The sequence below is a fragment of the Dermacentor albipictus genome, chromosome 1 (genome assembly GCF_038994185.2).
Source record: "Dermacentor albipictus isolate Rhodes 1998 colony chromosome 1, USDA_Dalb.pri_finalv2, whole genome shotgun sequence".
NCBI lineage: Eukaryota > Metazoa > Arthropoda > Arachnida > Ixodida > Ixodidae > Dermacentor > Dermacentor albipictus.
In genome coordinates, this window is record NC_091821.1 from 438,814,509 (window position 1) to 438,832,049 (window position 17,541).

The 17,541-nt window shown below is 47.0% G+C and overlaps 1 protein-coding gene across 7 annotated transcripts in view; it reads left to right on the forward strand.

Annotated features, from left to right (window-relative positions):
* The window catches only part of LOC135905119 (potassium/sodium hyperpolarization-activated cyclic nucleotide-gated channel 1-like), a 64,018-nt gene extending 47,312 nt beyond the window's left edge, over nucleotides 1-16,706 (forward strand). For 5 of the 7 annotated variants that reach the window (XM_065436110.2, XM_065436111.1, XM_065436114.1 and 2 more), the window contains 4 exons: nucleotides 707-925; nucleotides 7,624-7,770; nucleotides 11,302-11,545; nucleotides 15,866-16,706. In XM_065436110.2, the coding sequence (XP_065292182.1) occupies nucleotides 707-925; nucleotides 7,624-7,770; nucleotides 11,302-11,545; nucleotides 15,866-16,077 (822 nt within the window). In that variant the 3' untranslated portion in view covers nucleotides 16,078-16,706. The remainder of the gene's footprint in view (nucleotides 1-706; nucleotides 926-7,623; nucleotides 7,771-11,301; nucleotides 11,546-15,865) is intronic. The other 2 variants (XM_070532326.1, XM_065436116.2) reach the window with 2 other exon arrangements.
* The last annotated feature ends 835 nt before the right edge of the window (nucleotides 16,707-17,541 follow it).

Here is a 17,541-nt window from a genome sequence, read left to right on the forward strand (position 1 = left end):
TGTGTGCGTGTGCGCGTGTGCGCGTGTGTGCGTGTTTGTGTGTGTGTGCGCGCGTGCGTGCGTGCGTGTGTAATCTCACTCGAATCCGTGTGCAGCTGGTGGAGAGGCCAGAGCCCCATTATCAGGGCTTCAAGCGCCTTTCTGTAGCCTCGAGGGATCTTAGTTGGGACTCCAGGCGCCATATTCCCCGTTTTCAATAATGTGTGTGTGTTGGGGGGGGGGGGGCAAATAATCTACTGCCCTCCCCCCGGTAGATACGCCTATGAATCCATCTTACTATGACGCAACGACACAGGAGGTTGACTCACACACGTGTTTTTGTTGTCTTCAATGAAAAACGCCTCGATGATTTCACGTTCGAGTTTAAAGAACATGCTTAAAGAAAGTCTTGGTTTAGCCCAGCGCTGCAGAGCAACCCCAACTTTGACAATAGCGGGGCTGATTGGCTCATTAACTGATGGGCTCGTCTGTAGTGCACCTTGTGCTATATGTCATAAGAACACCGCACACAACGGCTATCTGGCTAAGGGTAAGCAGTGCGAAACTTCAGTAACCAGTCCTGATGCCAGTGCGCGCCATGGTGCAAGCAGCACTAAACCTCGCTCCTTGCTCTCGCTTCCGTAGGCGCGAGCGGTTCCAATAAACTGTTTCCATGAGCTTTCTGGCTCATGTTCGGATGCCGAATTGTTCGTCCGGATGCTCGCAGAATGCGTCGTGGCCGGTCCTCTACTCGTGGTCGGTGTACGGCTCGAGTTCCATGATGCTGGGCGTCGGCATGGGCGCCATCGAGGCGGACATCACCATGGACTCATGGCTGCGCTGCGGCTGCATGGCGACGGGCCACGCCCTGCAGGCCCTGCTGGTCGGCGCGTGCATTGACATGATCACCTCCATGAACTTCACAGGTCTCAGGAACAGGCAAAAGGTGCTTCGCATTGCTATTTTATTCTAGTTTCGCGTGAAAAACTAAATACCCAATTTTATGAGCTGCATTTTTTAATTCAAAAGCAGATGTTTTAATGCGTTGGCGTAACTTTTTGTCAAAAAGCTCGTGTACGGTGCAATATGGCCTATCTCCCGTATTTAGGCACTGTAGGATGTGGGAACGCTCGCCTCACTTGCACCCCCTGAAGTTGTTTTCACTGCATGGCTTTCTCGTCTCTATGAGTCCGGCTTCCCCGCATAGTACAGACGCTGTGGAGGAAGTCAGTCTAGTCACACAGTAGTACGAGAGATGGTGCTAGTGTTCTGATGCTAGCGCCATCTGACGGCGTGGATATATGTGCAAAACACGAAGTATCTTCCTTGTATTCGGCTGGTGGACGGTGCTGCGCACAGACTAACCGCGCGCTCATCGGCTCCTCTCCCGGGACCGAAACCCAGGAAGGCTTCCCGATCACTCGAGTGAGCCGTTCGCGAGACTGTGCCCGTGACCGACTTCGGCGTCGTATCTTTTCGTGGTGAATCAAACCCTCTCGATTCCTCAGCTTGTTCCATTTCTTGTTTGGTTCGCTTAGCTGGCATCGTTGTGTAAAAGGAGCAACAAAGGCCTTTTTTTTGCGTGTCTCCACTGCCGCTTGTTGTCGTTTCTTTACAAGCACTTGAGATCGCACAAGGTTTACCTTCCAATGCCATCCGCTCCCAATGACGCATGCACACGCCCACATAGCACACGCATGCGCGCTGCAATGCCAAAGCAAATCCAAGGATTTGTTGGCTTTTTGCACTAAGACGCGTTGGCTTCTTACACACTTGATGAGGATGCTGGCAAGTAAAAAAAAATCTCTCACTATCTTCTGAAATGCAAAGAATAGATAACGACAACAAATTACCAGGTTAATAAAGCGAAGCTTTCTTTACCTCTTCCTTCGACTTTCCCACTCCCGATGCTGCTGCTGTGGCTGCTGCTATCTAGCACACCGCGTCGGGAGGTAGTTCAGAGCGTATGTATACATGACAGGAGCGAGTCAGAGAGGAAAGTCAACGCAAGAAACTAGTTTGGACTCCACCACGTCGAATGTGCACAATCTCCTCTGGAGCTCCCTGGGCGTCTCCATATCAGCCTCTTGACAGCTGTAATTATCCGTGACCCCCTTGAAAGGCATTGCAGACACTGCAGCAGTTCCCTTTCTACTAACGCGCGAGTCCAGAGGAGACGTAGCTCTAACTGTAGAGAGGAGGGAGGAGAAGTGGCAGTTCCCATAAAAGGGGGTGGGGGGTGGGGTAGGTGATGTGAAAAGGCATTAAAACCCTACTGTTATGCGACAGCGGTTACTAGGAAACTGGATGAACTTAAGTTCAAGGTACGGTACAGTGCGCTTCTGCTGTTTCGGGAAAATAAACAGCATGCTAATATGCCAAGCGGACAAATTACGCAGGGCGTCCAGAAACAGAGCCGCATTAATTAAAGCGCATCGCAGGGTCCAGACGACACAACGGAAGTGGTCGATCGTCAAATCAACATTTCTGAGGCAGCTGCGGTAGCTTTGCGGCTATGGCATTGTTAGAGGTCGCAGATTTGATCCCTACCGCGGCAGCCGCATTTAGACGGGGACAAAATAGAAAACGCACGCGCACTTAGATCTTGGGACACGTTAAAGAATACCACGGTGTCAAAATTAATACGAAGTTCGCCACTACGGCGCGCTTCATAATCTGATTGTGGTTTAGGAACGTACAGCCCCATAATCCAATTCAAGTTTAATACTTCTGCCACGATGCGATGTGCCATGTGAGACAGTGACGATGCTCAACCCTCTCAGTGGTTATGAAATATGGCGCACAAGAGCGCCTCAAGTAAACACCTCTCCCTGTATGTTCTGTCTAGTACGCAGACAAACAGCAGTGGTGCACGTAAGGTAACGTTTGACATCAACTCACCCTTTTCCTGTTAGACACTAAGCGTGCCGTCATCATCACCGCTAATTATCGTCAATCAAAGAAACCTGCACAGAAAGCCTCGCCTACATCAGTTCCCAAAGCGCGTGGGATCTGCATAATTTTACTCAAAGTTAGGTTTGTAGTTTCATGAGTAATATAAATTGCAGTAAACATTCGTTTTAAACAATCGTGGTGTCCCACGCCCAAAGACACTCATGGCTAGAGTTCACTCGGTGACCGTGAGCACTCGCCGCCACAACTTTGGCTTGATGAGGGGCGCAGCGGAGAGCACGCGTTCAGGTATATGGGCCCCAAAGCGCATGTTTCCTGCCGCCGCTGCCTTCGAAATTTGAGCTGCGCTGCATTTCCAAAACTCAGCAGATCTCGTGACCTCCAACACTGGGCGCGCGGGAAGAAGGCGCGCACGAAGCCATCAGCCTTCTATACACTCCCTTGCATACTCGCCTCTCGTCCTGGCACCCGCAGCAGATCACGTGACCTACAAGCACTGCGCGCCGGCCGTGTATTAGCTTGGCCGCGCGGGCATTGCGGACTGAATCACGTAACCTCACACCATACACCAAGCCGCCAGCCATGGAGGAAGGACGGAAAAAACTGTGGAGAGCACCCCAGTCCGCCCACTATATGAGAAAAGTGTGGAGGAAGTCACATTGTATTTTTCAGTGTTGCGGTCATGTTGCCGGTATACAATGGAGGCTATGTTATGGTGGTGTGTGCTCATGTGTGTGTTGCTCCGCAGGTCTCGTATCGTGGTAAAGGCATCGTATGTGCAGGTTTGCATTAGTATCCGTGCTTTGTGCCGCCGTGTCAGCTAGACCGCATTCTCCCGGTTGACGTTGTGGCCAGGTGAAACTCGAAGCAAAAGGATGAAACGAGCACGCACAAAACGCTGTACAGCACGTACATCACCATGGTCAAATGATGCTATGGGAGAATTGTTGCCGTCTCTGGGTGTATTGCCGTCTGTCGCTCGCTGTGTCTCTTCACACCACGGCGGTGCGCGGCCGCCTGAAACTGTTCACAAAAGCAAAACGATGCCTCAAACTACGACTGGCATACGTGTTTGTTCTGGTAAACTGCAGATGGGCTAGCCATAAGTCGATGTACGTGTCGTGATGTACGTAAACTGTGATGACAGCCATCGTCATGTGTATTCTTGCAGCACAGTGAGAATGCGCAGATTTGTTTTCCTAAAAGCCGACAAAAGTAAAGGGGACCTGCCTCATTGTCTAATTTGCGGAGTTCACTATGAACTTCTTTCAACACTATATATCACAATACTCACACGACATGACTTTGCAACGGTATTGCGATGGTACATCGCGATTGGATCAGTTGATCAGATTGCTACGGCGCGCACGCAGCCGGCCTGGTTGCACGCCGGAGGCAAGAAATGTTGGAGACGAGAATCTGCCTCTACAAAATGGCAGATTAAAGTTAGCTTCCGGCGCCACGGAGGCCTCAGAAACAACCCCTCCTCAGTTTTATTGCGATAGCAATTATACGGACAGTCAAGGCGCATTTCTGCCGTCACCGTGAGGGTCCGTATAAAACTCCAAGGGCGATAAAATTGTCGCCGTTCGCCATGTACTGCATGTGCGAGTGAAATTGTGCGAAGGTGAGCCGGCAAACGCGGCTCAATCTCGCGCACGCAAGCCAGGGAAGCGGGGAGTAAGGGCGCCGTCTTCCGTCGCGCGGAATTAACGATCCGGGGGGAAAGCATTGACGGGGATTGGGGAGCGTTCTACATGTGGGTGTTCTGTGGTTCTACTCCGGGCGGACGCGCGCGCCCGCAAGGGCCGCTGTGTCTTGAAAGCCTTCTGCGACGCGGACAGAGTCTAGTCGCCCGCTGTTTTCGCGACTTAAAGGCTCATTCACACCGGCGACTGACAGTGGTCGCGCGACCAAGATGATCGCAAAGCGACTACTCGCGAGTGGTCGCTTTTCTCGAAAAGCTACTATTCTGGGCCAGTCGCTCGCTGCTCGATTTTTCAGCCGTGCGACCGTGGTCGCAAAACTGCTAAACCAATCAGCGGCGCGCCGGCAGTTATGTTAGCATGTGTTTCCATCCGGCGTCCTCCTGTGTCGTGTGTCGAACGTACACTGTAAAATAATTTACACCCTTAAAAGTGAAAGGGGGTGTACATGTGTCTATAACTAACACCCTCAGGGTGTGGTTTATCTGACACCCTAAGGGTGCGAGTTATAGACAAATTTAGACCCTTTTTCACTCTTAAGGGTGTAAGTTATTTTACAGTGTACGCGGTAGCATTCGCAGGAAGCTAAAGAGCAGCAAAAGAAAACAGAAATTGTCCACCGATTCCCACACAACGCGAATTCGAAATTACAACTTACTCTCGATCTCACTCCTTGTCGTGCGCGCGGAGTTCGACTGGAGACGGCTTGCGTGGCCGGCCACTTATCGCGAAGGGCAGCACGCCCGTTAGAGCGTCGCTTTTTCTTCGGAGGCTTCCGTGCTGCCGCAGCTGACACCATGCACGGCAGAGCACATCAGCACAGTGACGTGTGCTGATGTTCTTCGCTCGAAACGAGCCATGTTTTGAGGCAACAACAAAATCCATGACTACGCGAAAGCAACGAAGTGCGCGTGAACTGCGTATATAGATCCCTATAGTTCTCGCTGAGAACGATAATATCCGGGATTGCGACTTGCAAGTCGCGCTCGCCCGTGCTTGCCGGTGAACTATAATAAAAGCTGAACTATACACCTGTGTGCAGTGCTGCGCGGCCTCCACATCTCATCATCGCAACATGCTCGTACTCTGGCTTTCTTTACTCGGGAGCCATTTACTGACTCCAGCCATTTCCTTTCCGGTTCGTGTCTCTTCACTTAACTGCTAAGGACATCACAGGGCGCGTATTCACGGTTCCTTTCGGGACCTCCTCTCGTTGAGCCTGGTTCCCTGTAAGGGATGAGGGTGATGGGAGCTCTGCATGATGAGGTATACTTTGGTTCTGTAATCGAATATGCTGGCACCTTTCTTATACTCTGAGCGCAATATTCATCCGACTTGCGAGTTGAAGAGCAGAGCTATAGCAGAAAAGGCCTGGGAGAAAACGTATGCAGTACGGCATAACGTGACTAGTTACTTTGGTAACTTTGGCGATAAGTGTACTTGTGAACGAAGATGTTGCAGAATGAGGTGGGGTTGCAGCCTCGGCCCCCGTGACCAGCACAGAGACAACTCAAACATAAATGCTCTCTAAAATGTGTTCTTAAGGAAATCTCGCATTTTAGTGATTACTCGAACGTCTGTTATTGATTCTGCTGGTCCGCAATCCATGTCTGCCTGTCCGAGACGTCTAAGCGTATACAGGGTGTTTCAGTGAACACTTTCAAAAATCTTTAAAAGTTGCCTGTGGCATATATCACAATTCTAGTTCGTGAGCTGGTCTACTCGAAGCGGAGGACACTATCCAAGCACAAAAAATTCAAATGCAAAATCGACAAATTAACAAGAATTCACTAATTAACTTTTAGCTAATTATCTTATGACCCATATTGCAATTTGTAAATCCCAGCAGTGGACTTCGCAAGGCGGATACACTTAAAACAAATTCTCAGGACGACACCAGTTTCGATATATAAATTCCCGAACTTTGCGGAGAAATGCACGGGCGTTCCAGTTACTGCATGGTCTGCTCCAGTGCATGAAACGACGTTTTGTTAACAAATTAACAGGAACACCAATGCATTTCTCCAGGCACCTTTTAAAGCTTTTTGAAAGTGTTCGCGGAAACACCCTGTATAGTGGTGGCAGTGCTCACAGAATATAAGAGAGATGTCAGCGTATTCGATTACAGAACCAAAGTGCCCTCACTGGAATTGCCAGGTTTGCAGTTTCGAATATTATTTCCAAAAGTGCGAGACTAAATATATGGGCGTTCTGGTTACGTTTGTGCTTCAATGCATTAAAGAGCGTTTCGTTAAAAAGTTAAGTGGAACAGTGCGCTTTTACGGCGAGCTTGATGGCGCATGTCTCCAGACCAGCGTCATTCTAGAAATTTATTTCAAGAGGATACGCCTTGCAATCTCACCAACTGTTGTCATGTGTGTCGAAAAATTATTTAAGAATTTAATTAGATATTTTTTGGTAATTGGCTGAATACGTATTTCGATTTTTCGCGAAAACAAAGTCCACCTGTCTGGATAATCCTGCCCAAGGACTAGAATGATGTTATCTGCAACAGGCGATTTTTAAAAAATTCGGTAAGGCCTAAAAATGATCACCTCGTAGAATGTACATATTGTGACAAAACATTTACAGACACTTCTCTGTATGCACACTTTTCTATGGCTATTTCTACTTTCATTCGTTATTACTAAGAAAGGTTAGGATATTTTTCCAGCGCTTACAATATTTGCCGAAATTTTACTCACTGCAAAGATATCCTGAAGAAAGAAAGAAAAAATTACAGAAAGGAAGCTGAGGCGTGGGGAGAGATGGGAGGGGGGGTGGCAGGAGAATCGGAAGAGTATAAGGATTAAGATAGAAATCGCGTCACGAAAAACAACAAAAAAAGATTATTCTGTCTCTTCATACGTGCGGGCTCGTTGGACGTTTCTTTGCCTGTGTCTGAATGAAACGAGAGAAAACAATGATGTACGTACCTTCATATGGTTAACTGCTTGCACAGTACACGACTCAAGAAAGGAAATGGGCGTTACATGTTTCGTGCTTTTCTTTTCTTTTTTTGCAGATACGCGACCTGGACGACTACATGCAGTACAAGATGCTGCCGCTGAACCTGCGGCGCCGTATTCGTGACTACGCCGAGAACCGCTTCAAGGGGCGCGTCTTCGACGAAGGCCAGATCATCCAGTCGCTGTCGGATCCCCTTCGCGAGGTACGGGACGTCTTCTGGGCATCTCGCTCTTATATACCGGCCCTACACAGGCGATCTGAAGGTGTCTCGTTGGCGGCGGTTGCACGCCGAATCGCCGCTGGCGAACTCAGTGGGTCTCGGAGCCTTTCAACACATACGACGTCGCGTGTTTGATCCCCGATCCACGTTCATCCGGGGCCCCGCACTGCGCTGCGGCGACCCCCCCCCCCCCCCGCCCTCCCATTTAACTGTGTGGCTGCAGGACGTTAAACCCCATGGTTTTAGTATTTTAATGTATCATATATGGAGCTCGTTTGCAGGTAAAGAAGCTGTGTAGGCTACTCCTTTCTTTAAACATAGAATCGGGATGCGTCCTAAAACTAAGCCAACAAGGCGACTTTGAAATGAAATAGACCGCGGGAATGAAAATCACATGAAACGAGACTACGCCATTTACATAAATCACATTTGAACTTCCAAGACTGGTCGCACAAATGCACTTGTAAGGGAAGGCACAAAAGCAAACGCCAAGTCATTTTAGGAGAAGACTGATAAAAAACGAACAGATTCTTTCTTTCCTTTTTTTTTATTGCTGACGACTTACACTGCAGTTTTTTTAAGTAATGTGTGACTCTGCTTCATTGTTTTATGCAGTTGGTGTTTGTGAATTATTATTAGCATATAACGCTTGTTATGACGGCATTGCGTTGCATCTGTATCCTTGCTTTATTTTATGGCCTTCATGTTACAAAACTTTCACTGTTGTTAAGTTCTTCTAAGCGTCAAATGAACGAGAGAAATTACTTTTGCTCCTTCTCGTGTAATCCTTAGCTATCTTTTTTTCAGTTCAGTTCACTTTATTTTAACACCGAAATGCTGATGGTCGCGAACAAAACCCCTTTTTATGACTTGACGAGGTCCGGAGCCTTTTTAAAAGGCCGTGGCAGAGCATAAGATGACGTGTTACATATTCAGTAGGAGTCTTCTTAGTACCAACATGATGAGTGACAAACATAATGCACATATACAGAATGAACACAAGTGAAACAGAATGCATATATAGCACATGTAAACAGCACGTATGTATAAGCAGAAAGAAAAAAGAAAGAATGCTATTACAAATGTACATTATACATAAGTGAAATCAACAAATGTGCCACCCGAAACATACTGCAATGCACAATTCAGCCAATACACAGTAGCAAGAAGCGCAAATTTTCCCCTTTTTGCGGACACAAACAGAAGAAATTAAAAAGCACAAGAACGAATGTTAGACAATTTAGATTTTGTTTAGACAAGACGATAACCTGAAGCGCAACATTTGGTAGGTGTTATTAGTCCTTGCCCGTGGCATCTCCCAGGGTTCGCTACAAAGCATATTTAGCTTGCTATCTCTGCGTCTCCAGTTCAAGATAGTATTTAAGGTATTATTATTTCGGTTAATACCTGTATTATACCGGTGAATAAGTGTTTTGTCGTAAATATCAGCCATAAAAGTAAATTCAGTTCTCATAGAGAGGGCTCGTATAGGTGTCGTGGTGGGCATCCAGAACACTACGGACTATGTTTTTTTGTATTCTGTTTAGTGTGGCGATATTAGTAGGAGTCGTAGTACCCTTAACAAGATGGCTTGATGCTTTTAGATAGAAAAACATCTTAACCTGCTCGAAATTCCACTCACACAGGATATTCTAGCGGCTACTAAATTCACATACGTGTTCCACGACATATGTTGTTCGACTGCAACCCCAATATATTTAACGGCAGGCACAATCGGAATAATAGAATTATTAAGTTATAATGTTAAGTCGGTAGTGACATTACGATTTTTCGGTGCGAGGAGAACGTCTGTCGTTTTCTTAGTATATATATACCAGGTGAACTTGCTGTAGGCCAAGATGATGGTTTTATTAGTGCCTCATTTGCGATGCCGATTGCCTCAGTGAAACTCGATGCAGTAACCAGAATAGCTGTGTCGTCCGCGTTCATAAAAAAAAAAAGTTGACTCGCCATCCCGGCCCTGAGAGAGTGGATGTCCAGCGAAGCTGTTGAAAACCACTACCACAAGTTCTGAGTGGGGTGTGCAATACTGTATCGCTCGATTCCTCCTCCTGCACATTATTCAGCCACCAGAGAATGTGGACGTGTGGCTCCCCTGGGCTGGAATTCCACGGAAATGCGACGAGCGGCAACACGTCGCCGCTGGTCGTATTGCCGTTTTTTTTTTTTTACTTTGCCGCTCCTCGTATTCATGCTGCTCCTCGGGAGTCCTAACTATTCGTTGCTTGCCCATAACGGTGCTGCTATAACAAGAAAAACAGTTGCTAGACTGGTATTTTATATATGAAAGGCAAGTGACGTCACTCCCCACGTCGCAAGCTGTAAGATTTACCGGGAAACGTATGCGAGGAACGCCACCGGTTTCACATTGTTATCAGGAGCGCCTTATCATAAATTACGTGGTTTAGATGCCTGTTTTGTGTTTGTTCTTTGTTGAAACGAATGCTGCGCTATATGTTGTAGGCGTGATTCCAGAAAATGTACGTGCTTCTCGCTTCAGTCTTTCAAGGTATTTTTTTTCTTTCGTGAGGACGATGCCGCGAAAAATTCTGACCAACAAGAGGCTGACAGCTTCGCTGTAACAAATTTTCCGTTATTATCAACGTAATATTGTCGTTAATATAAACATAAGAAAGCAGGGGCTTCCAGGTTGCATCCTTGTGGCACTTCAACGTGAACAGGCTTTAAGTTTGTCATGTATCTGTCCATAATTACTCGTTGCCTACGGTGATGAAGATATGACTGTATTAAATTCATCAAAGGCGCCACGAAAACTGTAATTTTCTTTGTTGAGGAGTGTAGCTAGATTTATGCATTCGAACACATTTGAATAATCGACAAAGTTAGCCAGAGAAGATAATTGATGTTGAAACGATTAAATATTTCTTTTTGAGTAAGTAAGGCAGCTTCTGTCTACTGCCCTTTCACAAAGCCATACTCCATACTAGTGACCCTTTTGTGTTTGGTTAGTCAATCTGTTTATCTAGTTACTTATTAACTTCCAATATACCCACACGTACTCATTGCGTTGTCTTAAACGTCTCCTGCTAAGCGTGCGTTGTTGATTGTATTCATGCTGTAAGAGGAGGTGCTCCGGGCATTCAACACTTCGCACTCTATTTCCAAATGCATTTCCGCTCGTATTTTGTATACACGTATTTATAGTTAGTATTACATGATAACCGTTGTCCGAACTGCGTGCGTGAGCGGGGACCTTTGTTAGGCCATGCGCGGCTTTAGTCCTCGCTTTCCCTTGAACGTTCAAGAAAAATGATCGGTCGGTCGGTCGGTCGGTCGGTCGGTCGGTCGGTCGGTCGGTCGGTCGGTCGGTCGGCCGGTCGGTCGGCCGGTCGGTCGGTCGGTCGGTCGGTCGGTCGGTCGGTCGGTCGGTCGGTCGGTCGGTCGGTCGGTCGGTCGGTCGGTCGGTCGGTCGGTCGGTCGGTCGGTCGGTCGGTCGGTCAAAAGCGCCCTCGTCCTCCCGCACGTGTTCAGCGCGTGATGTGGCACAACTGCCGGCGGATCCTGCGCAACGTGCCGTTCTTCGCGCGGGCCGAGCCGGACTTCCTGCGCGACCTGGTGGCGAGCATGAAGATCGAGTTCTTCATCCCCAACGAAGTGGTGGCCGCCGCGGGGACCATGGGCGACCGGCTCTACCTGCTGCAGTCCGGCAGCGCGCACGTCGTCGACTCGGCGGGCATCACCGTGGCCGCGGTCATGCCCGGCGACCGGTTCGGCGGTACGTATACGAGGGGACTGTGCGTCGTCTCGCGATAGTAAGGCTAGGCGAGAGAAAAAGGGAAGAAAGTGTCCTCGTATGGAAAGTTGCTTTCGGCGTGTCAATTACGTGCGCGAAAAGATTCAGTGGTCTGCTAATGCCTGGGGGAGAAAAAATTAGGTCAACCACCCAGCAATCGGGGGGAAGAAAATGAGGAAACAGTACTTCAAGGCCAGTGGTGACGCCCCACAGTATTCGTGAAAAGGGCACGTCGTGTACCTCCGCGGTCAGAATAATTTCCCGGTTATTCTTGTCTGTGGCATCAGAGACCGTATAATACGAGATTTCTTCTTTTTTTACCTTTGAGCCTATTCGTTTGTCATGCCAAAGGACGAAAGAAATAAAAAAAATTTAAAATACGACATATTTATTTAAATATGGCGCCAGGTTAATGTGACTCGTGCACTTCAATCGTCTAGTGAAGCATAGCGAACGCTTCGATCCTTGGCATTCATGAAAATGAATGATAGCAAAATACAAAGGGTTTCCCAGTGCAGCGTAGGCCAGAGTACACCGCATGCTTTCAGAGTCAGTATCAAGTTTGTTATGTTACAGCAGAAAACAGCATACAAATCGATATACAGAAGGAGGTACGAGAGCACAAGGCTATAAGAAATCTGACTTCCTGTCAAAGGTTGCTTATAGAGTGTTTGTTAAACAGCAATGAAGCGGCCGTAAACTTACATATATTACAACAAAGAATTAACGCAGAAATAGTCAAAAAGTACAAGAACCAGAAGCCATGAAAATATGCTAAAGAGAGAAACGTGGAAAAATAAAAAAAATCCTTAAGCAGGAAGACAACGTTTTTAGTGTATTAAGTGGTGAATGACATTTAAAGTATGTAAGATGGCAGACCATTTCTAGTACATAAAGCAAGAAAAATAATGCGGTGTGTTGGTCCTAGTTATTACGTATTACAGGTCATATATGACACCTGACCTGCCTCAAGTATAGTATAGGTTTAATGTTGAAGGTGAACAGGAGGGCAAATGACGCTTGATATTATTGAAAGAAAAAATTGCCCTACCCATTCAGACTGGCGTGAGCAACTGCTTATTGAGGAAATGACAAGTACCGTGCACAACAAAACCCTCGAACTTCTTATTTTACACCGCAGCAATCACTTCTGCATCTATTGCTTTGTGCGCGCGCTCGGGTTGAATCATTACTTTAATATCGCGAAGAAATAAAATTTAGACGGATACTTTTAACAGTTTGAACCGCGGGCTTATAGCGCAGCCGGAGAGCCCCGTTTTAATGTTTGGGCGTATACTTCGCCGAAGACGCATCACGAGAACTAACGTGTTCAACGTGTTCGCCAAGCCAGGCACTGTCCGTCGTGCAAACTTGTTCTCGTGCACCTGCACCGCCTGCCGGGAATACCGAATGGTATTTCCTTTTCAGCTACTATATGGACGAAACACCTGAGGGATTAATTAGCGATTTCAGTACCTCTTGAGTAATTAAGACAACGGGCTGGTTGAATTTGAGGTTGTGTGTTCAGCCGTTTGTTACTTTCCATGCATATAGCGTAATCAGTACGTTTTCTAAAGTGAGAGTCGCGACTTATGTGTCTTGTGCACTTACTGTGGTACTAGGAGAATGCCAGCAAAGTTAAAAAAAAAGAAGTCGAGGGGCAGAAATAGACAAAGTGACAGGAAGGTGGCTTGAGCGGGTTCTTTGTCTATGTTTGCCTCTCGATTCTTTTTCCCCTTGAAGTTTGCTGCCACCTTCCTGCCCCTTTGTCTGTGTCTGCCTGTCAATTTTTTTTTCCTTTTTCAGTTTTGATGGCATTCTCCTCCAGTCAGCTTCCTGCCGCTTCGTCTATGTCTGCCTTTCAACTTTTTTTTCCTTTTTCAAGTATGCTGACATTCGCACAGTGTAACCATGTACCAACTAGCCGAACAAGCCGCTCTCATGAGCAGATGAATGGGTAAAATACCGTGCTTTATTTTCGCTGCTTGCAACAGCTCGCTACTAGCGAAAAAGTGCTCTATACGCCTTAAAACTGAATACACCGTAGCGGTAAACTTTAGTTCCATGCAAACATAATTCACGGTGGAACTCTTCGGTTTCCTGGAGTTAACTCCATTGCAAGCGTGATCGTTTTCTCCTTGCCCAAGATCTACGAGAACCAGTGACGATATTCGTACAATATGCCACGAAGGAGATGGGAGTTTCACTACTTTCTCCACTCCAGGCCATGCGTTGTCCACCGGTATGAGTGTTCTGGAAAGGAGCGTTTGTTTGACATAACCATTCAGCAACTATCTCACTTTACGAGCCAGTCCATTGTGGTTCTGGAAACAACTTCAGACACAATTGTGTGTGAATTCGTTTGCTAACGCTGTAGGAGAGAGAATGCAGTGACACGTATACAGGGTGCCCCAGCTAACGTTAACCGAGCTCTGTAAGCAAAACTAAATGATTTAGAAAGCACGATGCAAGATGAAATTTCGAATCCTTCGGTGCTCGGTCGTCAGAGGCCAGACCGCCGATTATCGTAGGTCTTAAAATCGTATCTTGCACAACGTTTTTGTATCTTTTTTTCTTTGAACAACTTGGCTATAGCGTTAGCTGGGACATGCGGTGCACCGCTGTCCAACTAAAAGCGAATATGTATTCATGCGCCAGCCAGTAACATTCGTTCATTTTTCTGACGTCACGGCGGACATTAACTCCTTTCCATATATCGACGTATCTCGGGGACCATAGACGAAATAAGTAAACTAGGAGGGATACTTATGTCAGGCAGCCACCCTCGTCTTTCCGTGACGCCCACCCCTTCCTCATTAACCTCCCATAGGTGGACCCAACATGTGACCCTGCGCTCTGCGGACTCAGCCCTGAATGCCATTGTTCCCTGTAGATTTTAATCGACGTGCACTTGTGCTTTGTCAACTGCTGGGTGCAGATTTTATCCCGACATGCTTGCGCAACCTTAGTCGCTTGTTTGCGACGCATTCATTTATGATCGCTGTAACGAACGAGTGCTGTAGCAGCTCGTTGCTGTCGCGCCTGCTGTCTTTTTTTCGGAAGGGCGTGCGCTGAGCGTGGCTGTAGGGGAGGGGGGGGGGGAAGAGGCACTATAAAGCTTACCGCGACACGATCACGTCTTGTGCTGACTTTTCTTGGCTTCAGTTTTTGTTACGTAATGCTACCTCCCGTGGAATTGTTCCCCTCCTCCATGTCTGGAACGGTGGTTTGGAGGTCGGAGCTACAGAAGGTAGACGGAGAATGTTTACGTGGGCAACACGTACTGCACTCTTACTGCACTCCGTGCATAGCTCGCTACAATTTAAAAAGCGGGGCGTGAGGCAATGTTCAAAACTGAACTGAGAGCCCGCGTGTGTCGCTGCCAGCTGTGTAAAGTTAATTGTTTGGGAGACAGAGCTCGAGTTCTTCACGAGCCTACTCTCTAGTTTTGTCTTACATTCTTCTCTCTCTTAATTTCCTGATATCATTAGCGTATTCCTGCAAAGTAACGCACAATGAACGTTCCTACGTTTGTGGGAACAGGCTTATTATATATGTCCTGTGGCAGATATCGCGATTCTGTTATACCAGACATTAATTGCAAGACAAGGGGTTATCTGAGTAATTAATATAAAGAAATATACAAATCAACGTTCCATCTTCTGCAGTGCTTAATATTACTAACTGGAACATTAACTAATAAGCACATTACTTCATTATAGTCATTACCGCTTGGCCTAAATTCCGCATTTGGGACATTACTTAAATAAATTAATTGCGAAGTTCACGCACTGCGATTTTAGCTTCTTGGTGCGTTAAACTTGTTATTGCTTAGTCCGAGCGTTAAAACGAGCAAGAAGGCCTAGATGAGCACTTCATCCCATGTTATATTGCTATATTTGATTGTGGTATAACACTAGCTGTATCGTCGTCGTCGTTTCACAGTGTGTGTGTGTGCGTGTGTGTGTGTGTGTGTGCGTGTGTGTGTGTGTGTGTGTGTGTGTGTGTGTGTGTGTGTGTGTGTGTGTGTGTGTGTGTGTGTGTGAGTGTATGTGTGTGTGTGTGTGTGTGTGTGTTCTTATAGCAGTCAACGTAAAACTCTCTTCATTGCTGGCTAGAATTGGAGCCCACCATGTATGTAAACCTCTGCGTCTGCTCCCTCGACCTGTCACCTGCTGCCTGTATAAGTTCCACTCAGCATGATTGGTAAAAGCCTTGGTAAAAACTCTTTCCGGCTTTGGCGATGACGTCGACGCGTGGACGGTGTGTGTGTGTGCATGCACGCGTGCATCTCCCGCGCAGAGGTGTGCCTCCTGCACGACACGCTGCGGCTGCGGACGGTGATCGCCGATCGCTACTGCCACTTCTTCTCGTTGACGCGCGCCGACTTCAACGAGGTGCTGGCGCGCCACCCGGACGTGCACGCCATCGTGGACGAGATCCTGACCGAGCGCAGTGTGCGGCTCAGCCCGCAGGCGTCGCCCGATGCCAGCGAAGACATCGCGAGCGTGTAGGTGGCGCCACGCGCCGCTGCGTTGCGGGGGATTCTTCGAGAGCCCGACGACCCGAAGCCAATCGACTTCCATGAAATTTTTTTACGTATTATGTATTTATCTTTATTTATTTACCGTCAAGGCCAAAAACATTACAGAGGGGTGTGGGAAAGAGCTACAATCATAAAGAGAACAGCAAGAAACAGGCATGCACTTGAGCAATGGTGGTTAGTACCTCGCGAGAACGTTTGTTATGAATTATGGATGCGATGTCAGCAGGAAGGTGGTTCCACTCGATTGCTGTGCGTGGCAGAAAAAGACAGATTGAGAAAATGTTCTCGTTTTGTAAAATGGAATACGTATGCCTTATGGCGATGATCAATGCGATGGAACGCATACTGCGGTGATAGAATAAGTTTGTCGTGAGAAACGGCATGGTAGCTTTCGACGCGCTGCTAGAGACGGACTGAGAGAAAGGCTGACTTTCATTGCTGTTATGCAAGCAGTGCGATTGTAGTTAGAGGCAATGAAGCGAGCCGAGTTATCTTGAACAAGTTCCAAGGCAGTGATTAAAAAAATATGAATAGAAGGGGTCCAAGGACGGACCCTAGACGAGATGCCACCCGACAATTTCTTGGTACATGACATGATGTAACTAGACTACCGCATTTTCAATGCCATATTGTAAAATATACATCTTCGAAGTAGCGGAGCAAACTCACAGTAGTGGAACGCCGGAATGTACGTTAGTAAAGGATGAGTTATAACCATTAGCATGAACAAACTGTAGTCGGTGAAGAAGGAAGGATTCAGTGCACTTAAAAAGGTTAGGGTCAAGGTTAAGAAAACTCAGCTTGTGAAGCAGCAGCTGGTGACAGGTAACTTTGTCGAAGGCTTTCGAGAAGTCCAATATGCAGTCGGCGCAGGATGATTCATCAAGAATATGGTGCAGTCTGAGTGAATTACAAGAGTTCAGTTTCACATGAGTGTGTTTTACGAAATCCATGTTGTGCAGACGTCCAGAAAGCATTATATTCAAGAAAAATATTTAATGATTTATATGCTAGCATTGCCAATGAGATCTGATATAACATCAACCAAAGTAGGAAAATGTAACCGTTCTCTGCAATGAGCGTAGGAAAAAGCACTGTGTACTTCTCTAGTGTACATTATGTCACATTATATTCGCACAGAATGGCTAACTGGGCTGGTTGGTTTACTTGCATCTTGAAACTGAACAAGCGCACAAAGACGACAGCGAAGAGAACGAAGCGCCTCGTCCTGTTCACTGTCTTCGTTCTCGTCTTTGTGCAATTTTACAGTTTCAAGATAAATTCTATTCGAATGTGCTAGCGCGGGATATATGTGATTCACAGAGAACAATGTGTTCCGTGCTTCATGTACCAGTTTTGTTAATTATTTATGCATACTATTGCTTCAAGATATAAAAAAAATATTCCGGAAGAGCTTCAGCAGTGTTTCAAA